The sequence below is a fragment of the Pristiophorus japonicus genome, chromosome 21, assembly GCF_044704955.1.
Source record: "Pristiophorus japonicus isolate sPriJap1 chromosome 21, sPriJap1.hap1, whole genome shotgun sequence".
Classification (NCBI taxonomy): Eukaryota; Metazoa; Chordata; class Chondrichthyes; family Pristiophoridae; genus Pristiophorus; species Pristiophorus japonicus.
The window spans coordinates 45,276,165-45,293,427 of NC_091997.1; the positions used below are offsets into that span (position 1 = coordinate 45,276,165).

At 45.5% G+C, this 17,263-nt stretch overlaps 1 protein-coding gene and 1 non-coding gene across 3 annotated transcripts in view; one reads left to right on the forward strand and one right to left on the reverse strand.

Moving 5' to 3' along the window:
- Nucleotides 1-17,263, forward strand: part of LOC139233982 (vesicle-fusing ATPase) — a 322,181-nt gene that overhangs the window by 9,497 nt on the left and 295,421 nt on the right. The window contains exons 1-2 of one of the 2 annotated variants that reach the window (XM_070864727.1): nt 4,985-5,073; nt 10,626-10,711. In XM_070864727.1, the coding sequence (XP_070720828.1) occupies nt 5,062-5,073; nt 10,626-10,711 (98 nt within the window). In that variant the 5' untranslated portion in view covers nt 4,985-5,061. Of the gene's footprint in view, nt 1-4,984; nt 5,074-10,625; nt 10,712-17,263 lie in introns of those variants that run through there. The other variant, XM_070864726.1, reaches the window with a different exon arrangement.
- On the reverse strand, nt 1,841-1,925 carry trnastop-uca (transfer RNA opal suppressor (anticodon UCA)). Its single transcript has one exon. It is a non-coding gene; the product is annotated as a tRNA-Sec (tRNA).

Sequence of the window (17,263 nt, forward strand, 5' to 3'; positions counted from 1 at the left end):
TCGCAGTACCTGCATGCTAACCTTCTGTGTTTCCTGTATGAGGACACCTAAATCTCTCTGAACACCAATATTTAATAATTTCTCACCATTTATTTAAAAAAAAAAATATTTTTCTATTCTTCCTAATGGTGAATAACCTCACATTTCCCCACATTATACGCCATCTGTCACCTTATTGCCCACTCACTTAACCGGTCTATATCCCTTTGCAGTCTGTGCCCTCCTCAGGTACTTTCCCACCTAGCTTTGTATAGTCAGCAAACTTGGAAGCGTTGCCCTCTGTCTCTTCATCGAAGTCATTAATATAGATTATAAATAGCTACGGTCCAAGCACTGATCCTTGCGGCACCCCACTAGTTACAGCCTACCAACTGGAAAATGACCTGTTTATCCCTACTCTCGGTTAACCAAATCCCCTCTCCATGCTAACATATTACCCCCAATCCCATGAGCCCTTGTCTTGTGCAACAACCTTATATGTGGCACCTTTATTGAATGCCTTTTGGAAATTCAAATATGCCACATCCACTGGTTCCCCTTATCTACTTCCTTAATAAATGATTCCAGTCTTTTCTGATGAATGATGTCAGACTAACTGGCTTGTAGTTATCTTTTTTTTCCCTCTTTCCACCCCCCCCCCCCCCCCCCCCCCCTTTCTTGAACAGCGGGGTTACATTTGCTACCTTCCAATCTGCTGGGACTGTTGTAGAATCTAGGGAATTTTGAAAGATCACAACCAAATGCTGAAATAAGGCTCTGCATAAGCCACATGCTCAAATGAGAATTCTGGTGGGACTGACATTAGCTGTTTGTTCAAGGGCGATTACAGCCCAGCACGATCAGTGTCTGCACATTACCAGTGGCCATTCCTGAATAGTGATCAGGAGTGGGAATCCTAAATCACTTTGCCCCATGCTCCCTATACTGCTACACTCAACCCAGGAATACTGAAGTCAACTGCAGCATCCTACCTTGCTGCTCTGTAGTTTTATAACACTGCAATTTTGTTTTGATCAGTCAGGAGTCTGACTATGTACAGGAATTGATCATGCTTATGATGATAGATTGAGTAGACTGGGTCTTTACTCCTTGGAGTTCAGAAGGATGAGGGGTGATCTTATAGAAACATTTAAAATCATGAAAGGGATAGACAAGATAGAGGCAGAGAGGTTGTTTCCATTGGTGGGGGAGACTAGAACTAGGGGGCACAGCCTCAAAATACGGAGGAGCCAATTTAAAACCGAGTTGAGAAGGAATTTCTTCTCCCAGAGGGTTGTGAATCTGTGGAATTCTCTGCCCAAGGAAGCAGTTGAGGCTGGCTCATTGAATGTTTTCAAGTCAAAGATAGATAGATTTTTAAGCAATAAGGGAATTAAGGGTTACGGGGAGAGGGCGGGTAAGTGGAGCTGAGTCCACGACCAGATCAGCCATGATCTTATTGAATAGCGGAGCAGGCTCGAGGGGCTAGATGGCCTACTCCTGTTTCTTATTCTTATATTCTTATGCTTCTGCCCCTGAACCAAGCCACTGAGAAATGCACTTAAGTGGAGTATCTGTTTAGCTGAATGCAGAATACACACTTGCTCCTCATTGGGATACATCCCACTTCAACTCTGGGAACTTGGCATGCGAGGTTGATAAAGTGTGCATTAGACGTACTGTTAGAATTTAACTCTCTAACACCATGCAGCTTCCCATTGCTTTTCTAGCTTGCACCATCCTGTCTGTTGCAGCATTGACCTGCTGAGTTGTCTGAAACCACAAATCCCAGTTGCCGATGTTGGGTCTGCCCCTACAACTCTTTGGGAAAATAACTGCTTCCATTAATCAGCACTCACTCCGCCTGAAAGGTGGAATTGAACCACTGTCGCTCGACAGCTATAGGTTTGAAGCCTGCATCCCAGACCACTTAGACTCATCCAGACAGACCCCATCAATGAGCCAAGCTGGCTCTTAACGAATTGCTGCTTTGGTGCACTAGCATACTGCCTCACTGAACTCTCACATGACCAATCTGCCACAGAGCAGTGACTTCAAGTGTCAGGCATGTCATCTTGGAGGCAACTTGATCGAACCCAAGAGACCTGTCTTAGAGGGTAGTACACTTCACCAAATGGTGCGATGCTCACTCAGCCATTGGGAGGATAGAGAGAGGAGAATGACTCTGAAGTTCCCCTCCAAGTTGCACACCATCCTGACTTAGAAATATGTCGTCTTTCCTTTATCGTTGCTGGATCGAAATCCTGGAACTCCCTCCCCAACAGCACTGTGAAGTTTCTTCAATTCAAGGACTGCAGTGGTTCAAGGATGCAGCTCACGCCATCGTCTCGAGGGCAAATGGGGATGGGCAATAAATGCTGGCCTTCCCAGTGATGCCCACATCCCGGAATGAATAATAAAAAAAACAAGTTGTACTGGTAATTTCGATTTGCTTGACTCCTGTGAAGTGCCTTGGGAAGTTTTACTACATAAATGCAAATCGTTATCTCAGATTCCACAGGAGAGTATTCATGAAGTTTGAGCCAATAGCTGGGTGTGAGCATGCATTCTGGGCCACAAAATGCAAAATGGATTCTAAGCTGCATTTAGTATTTGTCAGAATGGTGCTGACTCAGCCAGCAGTGTCTGTTAAATTAGCTTCCATACCAATCCAGGAGGATGTCTGCTCTTTCCCAGAGGGCAACAGAAGCTCAAGAACTACTCCGACTTGGAGCAACAAGTCAATCTGGAAAATGTCTACTTTAAGTCATTCCTGTGATAGTGTAATTCAGCAAATTATCTGGTGCAGTGAGTCCTATCTCCATTTATACCTTGGGTGTAGAGAACTATTGACTGCTTCCACACTCCTTCACCATGTGATTTTTTTTTTTTTGTTGGCAGTACTCTTGCTTGCATTGGGTGTGTCCAGTTCCATCACTAGGCACATGGCTGTTCCTTCATGTCTGGGAATGGGCAAACTCTAGGCCACAATTATTAGATCCTTTTGGGTTGTCTAGGATACCACCACTGCTGTTTCCCATTGGCACTGCTCTGTCCCACAAGTATGTTAGTGTTCTGGTGAAGGTGGGATGGGGTGTGCAGGGCAGAGGATGATGAAAAACAACTCACTGGAGGAGGAGGCTCCATGAATATCCCCATCCTATATGATGGTTGATCCCAGCATGCAAGTGCAAAAGACAAGGCTGAATTGTATGCAATCATCTTCAGCCAGAATGCCAAGTGGATGATGCATATTGGCCTCCTCCCTGAGGTCCCCATCATCACAGAAGTCAGTCAGTTTCCCCTGGCTGGAATGTCCAGCACTAAGGGGCACAGTCTCAGGATAAGCAGAAGGCCGTGGAGGGGAGATAAGGGGAAGGCTGCAGCATGGAGGCCCCGACCTGCGTGAGCGCACCGGCGGCGGGTCGGGGCCATAGGAGGAGTGGAGGCGAGTGGCCCAGGAGCTGTGTAGCGGCATACCGCTCTGGGGAGCAGCATGAGCTGGTGCAGGAGGGCGACGGCAGCGAGGAGCGATGTCATCGGGGCCCAGGTCAATGATTGGAGCGTGGGCAGATACAGCAGGAACGGCGATGTTGGGGCGAGAGACTGGAGGGATGTGATTGGGGCCCAGGGGAGGCGTGAGTTCGGGGCCCAAGGGCAGCACAGGCCAGCCCACACTGCGATTTATATGTGTGCACGAGGTCCATGCAGCAGAGCTGATCTCTGGTCGTCTTGAGTAATCCTTGCCACTGGACCAAGACCTAGCTTTATCAAGCCTGTGTGGTGGCTGGTGTGCAACGGCCACCACACGTTAAAATCCAAGCGCAGGCATCTTCCACCCTTCATTTTGGGTCCTTCATTCGGGGCACCTATGAACTTGTCTTTTTTGGTGTGGAAGCAAGTCAACCTTGTTTCGAGGGACTGCCTGTGGTGACGACTTAAGACTGAGATGAGGAATTTCTTCACTGAGTACTGTGAATCTTTGCAGTTCTCTGCCCCAGAGGGCTATGGATGTGGAGTCTCTGAATATATTCAAGGCTGAGATAGATAGATTTTGGGAGTCTTGGGGAATCAAGGGATTATGGAGATGAGGTTGATGATCACCGATATTGAATAGTGGAGCAGACTCCATGGGCCATAAAGTCTCCTCGTGCTCCTATTTCTTATGTTCTTATGACCCTTTTCTAATTATTCCTGCCTCTTTCCCAGTCAATGTCAACCATTTGCTGTTGTTGATCGACTGTGTGTAGTTTTGACCTTGGTGGCGTCTGGGACTTCGAGCCACAGCCGTTTCGTGTTTTCAAAAATCCTCAGTGCAGATTTGTTCAGTTGCTATTTAATCTCGAAGTAGTTAATGCTCCCCTCTTGATATATTATCTGGTGCCATTCAAGGTCTGTCAGTTGTTTAAATGCTGGAATTTTGCACCACCGGTAACACAGTGCATCTACTGAGCATCTGGAATGAAATTCCGACGCTGAATCTGCAGAGGGGTGGCTCTCTTGTGATGGTGCCAGGGTTGAAGACTGATGAGCTCAGAAAGGGCCCAAGTTTCCACACGATAAAAAACGGGCGCCCCTCCGAGCTGGGCGCCCGTTTTTCGCGCCTAAAACGGCGCCTAAAAAAAAAAATCGCGATTCTGGAGCGTTCTGCAGTTCCTTGTCTGCCTGGCGCCCAGGGGGGCGGAGCCGACACTCGCGCCAATTTTGTAAGTGGGAGGGGGGCGGGTACTATTTAAATTAGTTTTTTTTTCCTGCCGGCAACGCTGCGTGTGCGCGTTGGAGCGTTCGCACATGCTCAGTGTGGAAAAAAACATTGGCACTCGGCCATTTTTGTAGTTCTTTGTAGCTGTTTAATTAAAAAAAAATTTTTTTAATAAAAGCACATTGCCTTCAGCACTTGCAGCCTTCTCACTGTCTCCCCCCCCCCCCCCCCCGTGGGAAAGAACGGGCGCCTCCTCTCCCCTCTTCTTCTCCCCTGCCCCCGCAGGCAGAACAGGCGCCTTAGGCTGACTGCAGAATTCTCCATGCCTGAAGCACTTTCACACAGGAAGATGGTTTATTTAATCTTTTCTTTGCTTATAAATGTTTATTCAGGTTGGATTTATTTGTATAATATTTGTAGAAGTATAAATAAGGATTTATTGTAGAATTTAATGACTTCCCTTCCCCTCCCCCACCTCGTTCTGGACGCCTAATTTGTAACCTGCGCCTGATTTTTTTTTAATGTGTAGAACAGGTTTTTTCAGTTCTACAAAAATCTTCACTTGCTCCATTCTACTTTAGTTTGGAGTACGTTTTCACTGTGGAAACTTTGAAATCGGACGTTAGTGGCCGGACACGCCCCCTTTTGAAGAAAAAAAATTCTGTTCCAAAGTAGAACTGTTCTACCTGACTAGAACTGCAGAGAAAAAAATGTGGAGAATTGCGATTTCTAGGATAGTCCGTTCTCCATCAGTTGCTCCTAAAAAAAATCGGGCGCAAATCATGTGGAAACTTGTGGCCCAATGTGTCTGGCCTCTGAGCTGAGATCGCTGCCATTTCAGGTCATTGCTTCTGGGAGGAATTGATTCTCCAGATTTTCAAAGGCATTTAGGATTTTTTTTTGAAGGATAACAGTGGAGTGTTTTATTTAAGAGAAAACAATAAACAGTTGCTCCCTTTTAACTTGGAAGAGTTTGTAATATTAAATTGTTAATTAGCTGTTGTGCCCATGATGGCACTGAGTGGCAAGTTTCTGTTCCATTGCTGTGGAGTGCGTGAAACTGAAGGGGAAATGAAAGGCATTGTTGGACACAAACTTCATTACTGGGAATAGGTAGGTTCACAGAACGGTAGCATAGAGGTTATGTTACTGGACTTGTAATCCAGAGGTCTGGACTAATGATCCAGAGATGCAAGTTCAAGTCCTACCACAGTAGCTGGGGAATTAAACTTCAGTTAATTGAATAAATCTGGAATAAAAAGCTAGTATCAGTAATTGTGACCATGAAACTATCTGTCGTAACAACCCATCTGGTTCACTAATGTCCTTTTTTAGGGAAGGAAATCTGCCGCCCTTACCCGTATATGTGACTCCAGACCCACAGCAATGTGGTTGACTCTTTGACTCGCTAGGCCATTTCACAGGGAAGTTATTCAATTGTACACGACCCCTACCAAAAACAGCAATAAAACCGTTTGGGCCACTCTGCACTGGCTACGGACACAACAATGGCACACAGCCCAGTCGACCCTGCAAAGTCCTCCTCACGATTATCTGGGGACTTGTGCCAAAATTGGGAGAGCTGTCCCACAGACTACTCAAGCAATAGCCTGACAGTCCTACCCACAGTGTCATATGTTTCAGCCAATGTCTCAGATTCCTCCCGGGTATGTCATGTTCACCAGCAGGACAGATCCACCAGTGGTATACAGTTGGGAGAGTGGGGCCCTGGGAGTCCTCAACATTGACTCCGGACCCCATGACGTCTCACAGCTTCAGGTCAAGCATGGGCAAGGAAACCTCCTGCTGATTACCACCTGCTGCCCTCCCTCAGCTGATGAATCCGTACTCCTTCATGTTGAGCACCACTTGGAAGAAGCACCGAGGGTAGCAAGGGCACAATGTCCATCACCAAGAGTGGCTCGGTAACACCACTACTGACCGAGCTGGCTGAGTCCTGCAGGACATAGCTGCCAGACTGGGCCTGCGGAGGGTGGTGAGAGAACCAACATGAGGGGAAAAACCTACTTCACCTCGTCCTCACCAATCTACCTGTCGCATATGCATCTGTCCATGACTGCATTGGTCACCCTGACCATCACCACAATTCTTGTGGAGACGAAGTCCTGTCTTCACACTGAGGATGCCCTCCAACGTGTTGTGTGGCACTACCACTGTGCTAAATGGGATAGATTCAGAGCAGATCTGGAAGCTCAAAACTGGGCATCCATGAGGCGCTGTGGGCCATCAGCAGCTGCACCACAATCTGTATCCTCATAGTCCGGCATATCTCTCACTCTCTCTACCATTACCATCAAGCCAAGGGACCAACCCTGGTTCAATGAAGAGTGTAGAAAGCATACCAGGAGCAGCAACAGGCGTACATAAAAATGAGGTGCCAACCTGGGGAAGCTGCAACACAGAACTACATGCATGCTGAACAGTGGAAGCAGCCCATGCTTATAGACAGAGTTAAGCGATCCCATAATCAATGGATCAGATTCAAGATTTGCAGTCCTACCACATCCAGTCATGAATGTTTAATTGGTTGGAGACAATTAATGGGAGGAGCAGGCTCCATGAATATCCCCATCCTCACTGATGGCGGAGCCCAGCACGTGAGTGCAAAAGACAAGGCTGAAGCGTTTACAACCATCTTCAGCCAGAAATGCCGAGTGGATGATTCATATCGGCTTCCTCCTGCCAATTTGATTAACTCCATTGATATCAAGAAACAGCTGAACACTGGATACAGCAAAGGCTTTGGGCCCTGACAACATTCTGGCTGTCGTGCTGAAGACTTGTGCTCCAGAAATAGTTGGGCTTCTAGCCAAGCTGTTTCAGCACAGCTACAATACTGGCATCTACCTGACACAAACCACCCAGGTATGTCCTGTCCACAAAAAGCAGGGCCAATCCAATCCAGCCAATTATCATCCTATCAGTCTACTCTCGATCATCAGCAAAGTGATGGAAGGTGCTGTCGACAGCGCTATCAAGCGGTACTTATTCACCAATAACCTCTCTGATGCTCCGTTTGTGTTCTGCCAGGACCACTTTGCTCCAGACCTCATTATGGCCTTCGTCCAAACATGGATGAAATAACTGAATTCCAGAGGTGAGCTGAGTGACTGCCCTTGACATGAAGGCAGCATTTGATAGTGTGGTATTAAGGAGCCCAATAAAATTGAAGTCAATGGGAATTGTGGGGAAAACTCTCCACTGGCTGGAGTCATACCTAGTACAAAGGAAGATAGTTGTGGTTGTTGGTCAATCATCACAGTCTCAGGAAGTGTTCCTCAGGGCAGTGTCCTAGGCCCAACCATCTTCAGCTGCTTCATCAATGACCTTCCCTCCCTCCTAAAGTCAGAAGTGGGGATGTTCGCTGATTGCACAGTGTTCAGTTCCATTCGCAACTGCTCATATAATGAAGCATTCCATGCCCAAATGCGGAATATGTTCAGGCTTGGGCTGATGTGTGGCATGAATGTTATTTGCCACTTAAGTGTCAGGCAATAACTATCTCCAACAAGCGAGAGTTTAACCACCATCCCATGACCGTTGCCTGCATTAATTTTGCTGAATTCCCCCAGAATCAACATCCTGGGGGTCACCACTAACCGGAAACTTAACTTGACCAGCCACATAAATACTACAAGAGCAGGTCAGAGGCTGGGTATTCTACAGTGAATGTCTCACCTGCTGACTCTCCAAAAGTCTTTCCTCAAGGCACAAGTCAGGAGTGTGATTGAATACTCTCACTAGTCTGGATGAGTGAAGTTCCAACAACACTCAAAGCTTGACCCCATCCGGACAAAGCAGCCCGCTTGATTGGCATCCCATTCACCACCAGCGCACCGTGGCTGCAGTGTGTACCATCTACAAGATGCACTGCAGCAACTCGCCAAGGCTCTTCAGCAGCATTTCCCAAACCCGCATCCTTTACACCTAGAAGGACCAGGGCGGCAGGCGCATGGGAACACCATCACCTCCACGTTCCCCTCCCAGTTGCACACCATCCTTACTTGGAAATATATCGCTGTTCCTTCATCACTGGGTCAAAATCCTGAAACTTCCTAACACTGTGGGAGTACCTTCACCACGCTGACTGCAGCGGTTCAAGAAGGTGGCACACCATCACCTGCTCAAGGACAATTGGGGATGGGAAATAAATGCTGTTCTTGTCAGGAATGAATTTTACAAAAAGGTCCCAAGTTTAAGTTGAAAATATGAGCTTTGTAGATAACACCGTGAAGATTTTTATCTTTGTGGGAAACTTGATCCTCACCTTCTTGAGTCAGTGTAACACAAACTGACCAAGCCCTTTACCCTCCCTCTACAGTCCTCCTGAGTTGTGAAGGGGGGCTGACCAGCAGATGTGTCACTCCTGCTGTTCATGTCCATACAATATCGGCAATCTGTGGTGGTCTTTGTGTAGCTCGCAATGTTTGGATTGCTACTGTGCTCGAGATGCTGGATCGACATGTCTGGGTATGGAGCTTGCGATTCCACTGGGGGTCATTGTTAAACAAAACTTGATATAATTGGCTGAGATGTAAGTTGTAAGCGTGTACATGCTAAAGTTCATACCAAAACATGCTCTACACCCAGGATCTGTGCTCAGTGGAGGAAAATAAAGAATTTGCACTGTTTTCCTTTGTGAAATTTGTTGCATTCTGTTGTCTTTTAGCTGTGATGAAGGACTGAATTCTATTGTGCAGTATGCAGCACTGCAGTAGCTGGGAGCGTGTGGTGTGGAAATTCTGAATCCGAGTTTGATGTCATTGAATACCAATAGAATCTTTTGGGTTGTCCAGGAGAGAATCACTGCTGCTTCGCAGAGAATGACTGTCCTGGACATTTTTAACACTCCCTCTTTCCCAGCCCATATCCCCTATTCACTGACTGAATGTAGCTTTGACCTTGTTGGCATCTGGCTCTTTGGGCTTGGGCCTGTTTTCAATTTTCTCCATTTCACAAAAAAACATTCAGATCAATAAAAAATTCCTTGTGCAGAATTGTTCAGTTGCTATTTAATTAATGGCAGTGAATGTTCGCTCCTTGCAGCACTGTGCTGAGCTCATCTCTCTTCAAAATGGTAGTCCTGGCACTGTCACAGGAGGATCGCTCTGAAGATTCATCGAGTCAGAGTTGGAATTTCAGTTCCAACTGTTCTACTATATCACCGTATATTTTTTTAACCAGTGATAGCAAATCATAGAATGTTACAACACGGAAGGAGGCCATTTCGACCCATCATGTCTGCGCCGGCCAACAAGAGCTATCCAGCCTAATCCCACTTTCCAGCTCTTACTGCCATAACCGACAGGGCGACAGATCAAGTGCACATCCAAGTATTTTTAAAATGTGGTGAGGCTTTCTGCCTCCATCACCCTTTCGGGCAGCGAGTGTCAGACCACCATCACTCTCTGGGTAAAGACCGTTCCCCTCGTGTCTCCTCCATCTCTCTACACCTCCACCACATACCTATTCTGGTTTTTGTCTAGTTTGGAAAGGTATTGTATTGTATAAGTATTATAAATAAGCCTTCAGGACTGTGGTGTATGGAGAAAGAGTCAGACTGAATACAGTGACCTCAAAGTAATGTGTGACCGTAGTCTTTTATTGTAGGTCTCCAGAGTCTCCAACCTGTGAAGCCTTGGGACTCCGGGGAATGAGCCCTCTGGTGGCTGTACAGAGTAAATGAAAGTCCAGATACTTAACAAGGACCATTTTTAATATGTATATTCTAGAAAGACTAAAGTTTTTTGTTTGTGTTAGATGTAATTTTTTTCCATAAATTGCCCAGAAGGTGTAAGCATTCTATAATTGTGTAGCTGCCAGTAACTCTTACTGTAACTTTACATGTAACTTGGTTGCACCTAGCACCTGTGTAACTTGCTAATTAATTGACTAAATATCAAATTTGATCTCTTTCTTACAGACTATGCTAGCAGCACGATGTCCGACAGACGAGTTGTCGTTGACCAACTGTGCTGTTGTGAATGACAAGGATTTCCAAACTGGCCAGTACGTACAATCTTTGTTCAACATTTGTGTGCACATTCGCATGGATATTCTAAAGCTAGGCAATTTCTTGGACAGCGAGCAATAAATGTATGTGCGAGAGTACAGTTTGCAATAGTTTAGGTGAGTTGAAAAGGACCCACTAGTGTAGTGGGGAAGGTAGGATGGAGAGTGTCTCTCGAGATTAAAAATGCCGGCATTCTTGCTTGTCTCGGTAGCACGGCAAGTTATCGTGTTGCCTTCATCTCTGGGCCCTTGGTTCAAATCAAGCTCAAACCGACTGGAAGAAATTCCTTTCTCTGCCGGTTGTAAGGGTCCTGTGTGAAAGGAATTCTGGTTTTAACCTGATCCCCAAAGAGCATGAGCCTCAAGCAGTTAAGTTAGTGGCTGTGGAACTGGAGACAGCGTGCTGGTGGAAGGGAGCGGTTGCCCACTGGGATTTAATGGGTTAAGGTGTGTGATTTGAGGCAGAGCAGCAGTATATTTTACCTTGGGCTATGTTACCTTTGACCTCGAGTGCTAGATGTAGAAATTGGGTGCTAAAAGTGGGCACGGAGTCCCTCCAGTTCATCACAAATTTCACCTTTTTTAAAGGGGGAAAAGAGGAAGAGAGGAGAGCCAACAAATATGTTTTTCATCAGTCATTTATTCTTATCCCACCATTTGTTTCCAGGGTACTGTTTGGGTGTCGATCAATACCAGGCTGTCTCTGGTGACTCATTCCATCAGTTAAACACATTGAGCTTTTCCCTCTTGTTCCCCATCTCTTCTCCAAAATACCTTGAACATTCAAGGATTTCTGAAGATCATCTTTTGTAAGGAACTTGATGGGTAGAGAAGGAAATTAGAAATGTTTGTTTCAGCATGTGACCCAGATATCACATAATCTGCTGCCATCCTGTTCAACCTCTCTCAATCTGTGCATGAATAATTCTAGGATTTGAAATATAGCACTCAGAATTTACTTACGTAATGAATTAGAACTTGAAAGGCATTTAGGGGCACTCTTGGGATACAGTGGTTTCAAACCGTGTTTTCGTTTCCTGCTCTTCATTTACAGTTCCCTCTTGGCGGTATCTGCCTCATTTCAGCATTATAGAGGCTGTTTCGCATTTAATTAGTTGGATGGGAAAACCTTTTATCTGCATGACTCATTTAAACCCTGTTGCAAAGAAGAAACAATCTGGATAAAACGCTGATCTACATCTGAAACCTGTGCAACTTGCATTTATACTGAGCAGGAATGTTGATGAAAGGCAAGAAGCTCCACAGTCATAAGATGGTTGTGCCGGGGGCAGCAACAAAGCTGCTTCATCTGCATTGGGTTTGCAAGTGAACAGTTTACATAGTTACATCGAGTGTACATCACCAAAACAGGCTACTCGATCCAAGTGGTCTATACCAGTGTAGATTTCTAGAAACAAAAGACATCAAGGGGTATGAGGAAAAAGTGGGAATATGGTGTTGAGATAGAGGATCAGCCATGATTATATTGAATGGCGGTGCAGACTTGAAGGGCCGAATGGGCTACTACTATTTTCTATGTGTGTTTATGCTTTACATGAGCCTTAATCCACCCCTTTTCATCTAACCCAATCAGTATAATGTTCTATTCCTTTCTCCCTCATACTTGTATAGCTGCCCTTTAGATTTAAGGTAATTTGCAAAAGAACCAGAGGTGAGGTGAAGTATTTTTTTTTACATAGCGAGTTGCTGTGATTTGTAGTGCACTACCTTGGTGAATGGCAGAAGCAGATTCAATGGTAGCGTTCAAAAGAGAATTGGATAATTCCTTGAAGAAAATCAATTACAGGGCTATAGGGAAAGAGTGGGGCGGGTGGGACTAATTGGGTTGCTCGACCAAAGAGCCGGCACAGGTATAATGGGCTGAATGGCCTCCTTCTGTGCTATTCACCGCAACTACTTTTTGTGATGGTGAGTTCCACAAGAGACAGTTGAGGCAAATTGCATACACTAACGGCTTATTAATTTTTAATAGCTGAAATCAGGCTGTAGGAGCCCAGCTTTTGATTGCAGTCTGCGGTACTGTGACTGCAGATCATAGAAACATAGGCCCCAAGTTTCCACACGCGGCGAAAAAGGCGCCCCTCAGAGCTGGGCGCCTGAAAAAAAACGCGGTATTAAGGAGCTCGATGTCTGCTTGGCGCGGCACACGGGGCGGAGCCTACCACGCGCGCCGATTTTGTAAGTAGGAGGGGGCGGGTACAATTTAAATGAGGCTTCTTGGTGCCGGAAACCCTGCGCGTGCGCGTTGGAGCGTTCGCGCAGTCTGAAGTAAACATTGGCACTCGACCATTTTTAAAAGTGCTGCAGAAAAAGTGAAGATTTGTTTCTTGGACCCCTGCAAAGGCTTGCATTTTAATTTTCTTGATATTTCTGTGTGAGGGGGGGTGCTTTTAGCAGCACTGCTGAATAAATCACCTGCTGAAATCAGTGAGTTCAGCTTTTCACTGCTAAACTTGCAGAACCGGTGCCTGCAAATTAAGGACTGTGTGTTTGGAGAAATAAAAGTGCCAATTCAACTTTGCAATGGATCAACTTCCACCAAGAACAAAGAATTTCTTGCATGAGGAAGCAAACCATTGCATAATATGTGGTGCACCCATTCTGCAAATTTAAATATAAAGATGTCGATGTGGCTGCCTCTCCCTGTCCAAATGGCCTCAGTCAGTCCCCCTCACAGCTCGAAGGCTTCTGCTGCTGCTCCGACCAGCCACTGATGCCGCTGCAATCCCATGGCCGAATTGCCTCAAGTCCGTCCGGGTGCTGCATCTTCGCGGGGAATGAAGGCCTGCCTCAAGCACCAAGGCTGCTTGCTGCCTGCCCCCGAGACCGACGCCACACCGCTGCCTGAAAGGCCTGCCTGAAGCACTTTCACACAGGTAGGAAGATGGTTTATTTAATCTTTACTTATAAATTTTTATTCAGGTTGGATTTATTTGTATAAGTATAACTAAGGATTGATTGTAGAATTTAATGACTTCCCTCCCCCCCCCCCCCACCTCGTTCCCGACGCCTAATTTGTAACCTGTGCCTGATTTTTTAAAGTGTAGACAAGGTTTGTTCAAGCGTACAAAAATCTTCACTTGCTCCATTCTAAGTTAGTTTGGAGTACGTTTTCACTCTGGAGACTTTCAAATCAGGCGTCAGTGGCTGGACACGCCCCCTTTTGAAGAAAAAATTCAGTTCCAAAGTGAAACTGTTCTATCTGACTAGAACTGCAGAAAACTAAATGTGGAGAATTCCGATTTCTAAGATACTCCGTTCTACACCAGTTGCTCCTAAAAATCAGGAGCAAATCATGTGGAAACTTGGGGCCATAGAAAATAGATGCAGGAGTAGGCCATTCGGCCCTTTGAGCCTGCACCGCCATTCAATGAGTTCATGGCTGAACATGCAATTTCAGTACTCCATTCCTGCTTTCTCGCGATCCCCCTAGTAGTAAGGACTACATCTAACTCCTTTTTGAATATATTTAGTGAATTGGCCTCAACAACTTTCTGTGGTAGAGAATTCCACAGGTTCACCACTCTCTGGGTGAAGAAGTTTCTCCTCAACTCGGTCCTAAATGGCTTACCCCTTATCCTTAGACTGTGACCCCTGGTTCTGGACTTTCCCAACATTGGGAACATTCTTCCATCTAACCTGTCTAAACCCATCAGAATTTTAAACATTTCTATGAGGTCCCCTCTCATTTTTCTGAACTCCAGTGAATACAAGCCCAGTTGATACAGTCTTTCTTGATAGGTCAGTCCCACCATCCCGGGACTCAGTCTGGTGAACCTTCGCTGCACTCCCTCAATAACAAGAATGTCCTTCCTCAAGTTAGGAGACCAAAACTGTACACACTACTCCAGGTGTGGCCTCACCAAGGCCCTGCCCCTGTACACCAATCCCCTCGCTATGAAGGCCAACATGCCATTTGCTTTCTTAACCGCCTGCTGTACCTGCATGCCAACCTTCAATGACTGATGTACCATGACACCCAGGTCTTGTTGCACCTCCCCTTTTCCTAATCTGTCACCATTCAGATAATAGCCTGTCTCTGTTTTTACCACCAAAGTGGATAACCTCACATTTATCCACATTATACTTCCTCTGCCATGCATTTGCCCACTCACCTAACCTATCCAAGTCACTCTGCAGCCTCATAGCATCCTCCTCGCAGCTCACACTGCCACCCAACTTAGTGTCATTCTATTGGCGACAGCAATTAATCAGTAAGAGTGGGCTCTCCTGGACCTATGCAGAATTGGTTTGAATCCTGCTCTGCAGTGTTGTGCCATCAATACCAAAGGGCTAAAATTAAGCAGTTTAATCCAGACTGCCTCAGTCTGGTATATTGGGCATCAACTGCAGACTTGAGCCACACCTGCGGTCCCACTACTCTCTGAATTTTGGACTTGCCGAAAGGCAGTAAGCCTTGACCCACAGACGCCAAACACATAGCTGTTTGAGCCAAGCAGCCTTGCTTCTGTCTACCTTCTAGTTTGACTGCTGCAAGTAAAAGTAGTAATGGGTTGAAGTGCAGGTTAGCTGTGGTCAGCTTGCTTGGCTGGCACAGGCTGTAAAATCAATAGCTGCTTTTGTCAGCCACCAACCATGTCAAAAGGTGGAGACAAGGCTCTTCTCCTGAAGAAGACTTCTCTCTTGAGGAAGCTGTTCTCTTGTTTTACCTGCTGGAGATCAAGAAATTCCAATTAACTTGCCTGAGTTTTTTTTTTGAATGTTGCACATCTCACTGCCTGGTCTAGTTAAAATAAGCCAAGAAGTGCAAAGCTATTAATGTAAAGGTAAAATGTGCATAAACTCTGTTCAGACAGTTGGGATGGCATTAGCACCCCTTATGTTGCATGTTCATGTGTTTTTTTTTGGTGGTTGTGCCATTCTCGGCCTTGTTTTTTTGTTCCCCACTTTGAGTGTCCAGCCGGGCCAGAAACTGACCTGCTCCCAGCTCTTGCTCGGAGATTGGCCACAGAGTATCATGCCCGAGTGTCCTGCGGCTTTCTTTGTGAGAAAGTATCTGTCTTCTGTTTGGCACCTCCACCACAGCTGCCCCGCTGGGACCAGGGGAATGTAGCTGGTTCTAATTGTGGATGCAAACTATTCATGGCTTAGTGTATCAGGACTGAGAACATCAGACTTTTTATTGTTGTAAAAAAAAAAAATAGTAAATTGCATTCTAAAATCTTAGGATAATTGGTAACTCTCTCAAATGGACGTAAAAGATCCCACGGCACTATTTCGAAGAAGAGCAGGGGAGTTATCCCCAGTGTCCTGGCCAATATTTATCCCTCAATCAACATGACACAAAAACAGATTATCTGGTCATTATCACATTGCTGTTTGTGGGAGATTGCTGTGTGCAAATTGCCTGTCACGTTTCCCATATTGCAACAGTGACTACACTCCAAAAGTGCTTCATTGGCTTTAAAGTGCTTTGAGATATCTGGTGGTCGTGAAAGGTGCTATACAAATCCAAGTCTGCCTTTTTTTCTTTCTTAAAAATGGGATAGAATTTTTTTGAAGTTCATTGGCCTGTACACATTTATTAAAGTTTTTCTCTACACACTGGATGCAGTTTTGAAGTTTCTAAAACTGCAGGGTTGTAGCCGGTGAGTTCGGTTCAATTTAGTAAACTTTATACAGCCTGTCATCCCCAAATCTCTTCTGAGATTTTCTTGAGATTCTTCCTAAAGCAAGGCACCCAAAACTGAACATACCGGGCGAAGGTTAAGAGGAGATCAGAGAAGTCTTCAAAATTAAGAAGTGCTTTGGTACGATAAATAAGGACGAAAAAGTATTTCCAGTGACTCAGTAATTAAATTTGAGAGAGAACGAAATGGGAGGTTTGGAGGCTTCTGTTGTTACATGAGGATATGGAATGCTCCAGCAGCAATCATTGACATAGAATCCTTAATGTTTACAAAGAAAATGGATAAATATTTGAAAACTTTAAAAGCATATGAGGAAAGGGCAGGGCGGGGGATGGGCCTATGCTGATAATTAAGAGCTGCCACCGGTTTGATGAGCCAAATGGCTGCCACACGTGCTGATTCTGCGAACACTTCATCTATAATTCTTGGCTGCTGGGATGAGGGGCCTGATGGTACTGCTTTCTCTCATCCTCCAGGGTCGATAATCGTCCTGTCATGAGAGGAAATCTTGAGATTTGCTTAACTTGTATTTGTAGGAGTGTTAGTCTTAACGCTAGTATGTTATCATTTGGACACCCTCGCAAACCATGGATATTACTTACAAACTGGCATTGAAAAGATGCTGGTCATTATGATGATTTAATTGCACTTGGAATCAACTCCTGATAAAAAGAAAGAAAACTTGCATTTTTGGCCTGTTTTAAATCTCTCCCAGTGAATTACTTTGAAGTACAGTGATTATTGGCAGGGTACAAAATGGTCTCCGGATTTCACACGTAACAGTGGGTTAAATGACCAGTTGGTCTGTTCTTTTATATAAATAGGAGCAGGAGTAGGTTATCTGGCTCCTCTAGCCTGCTCCGCCATTCAATAAGAT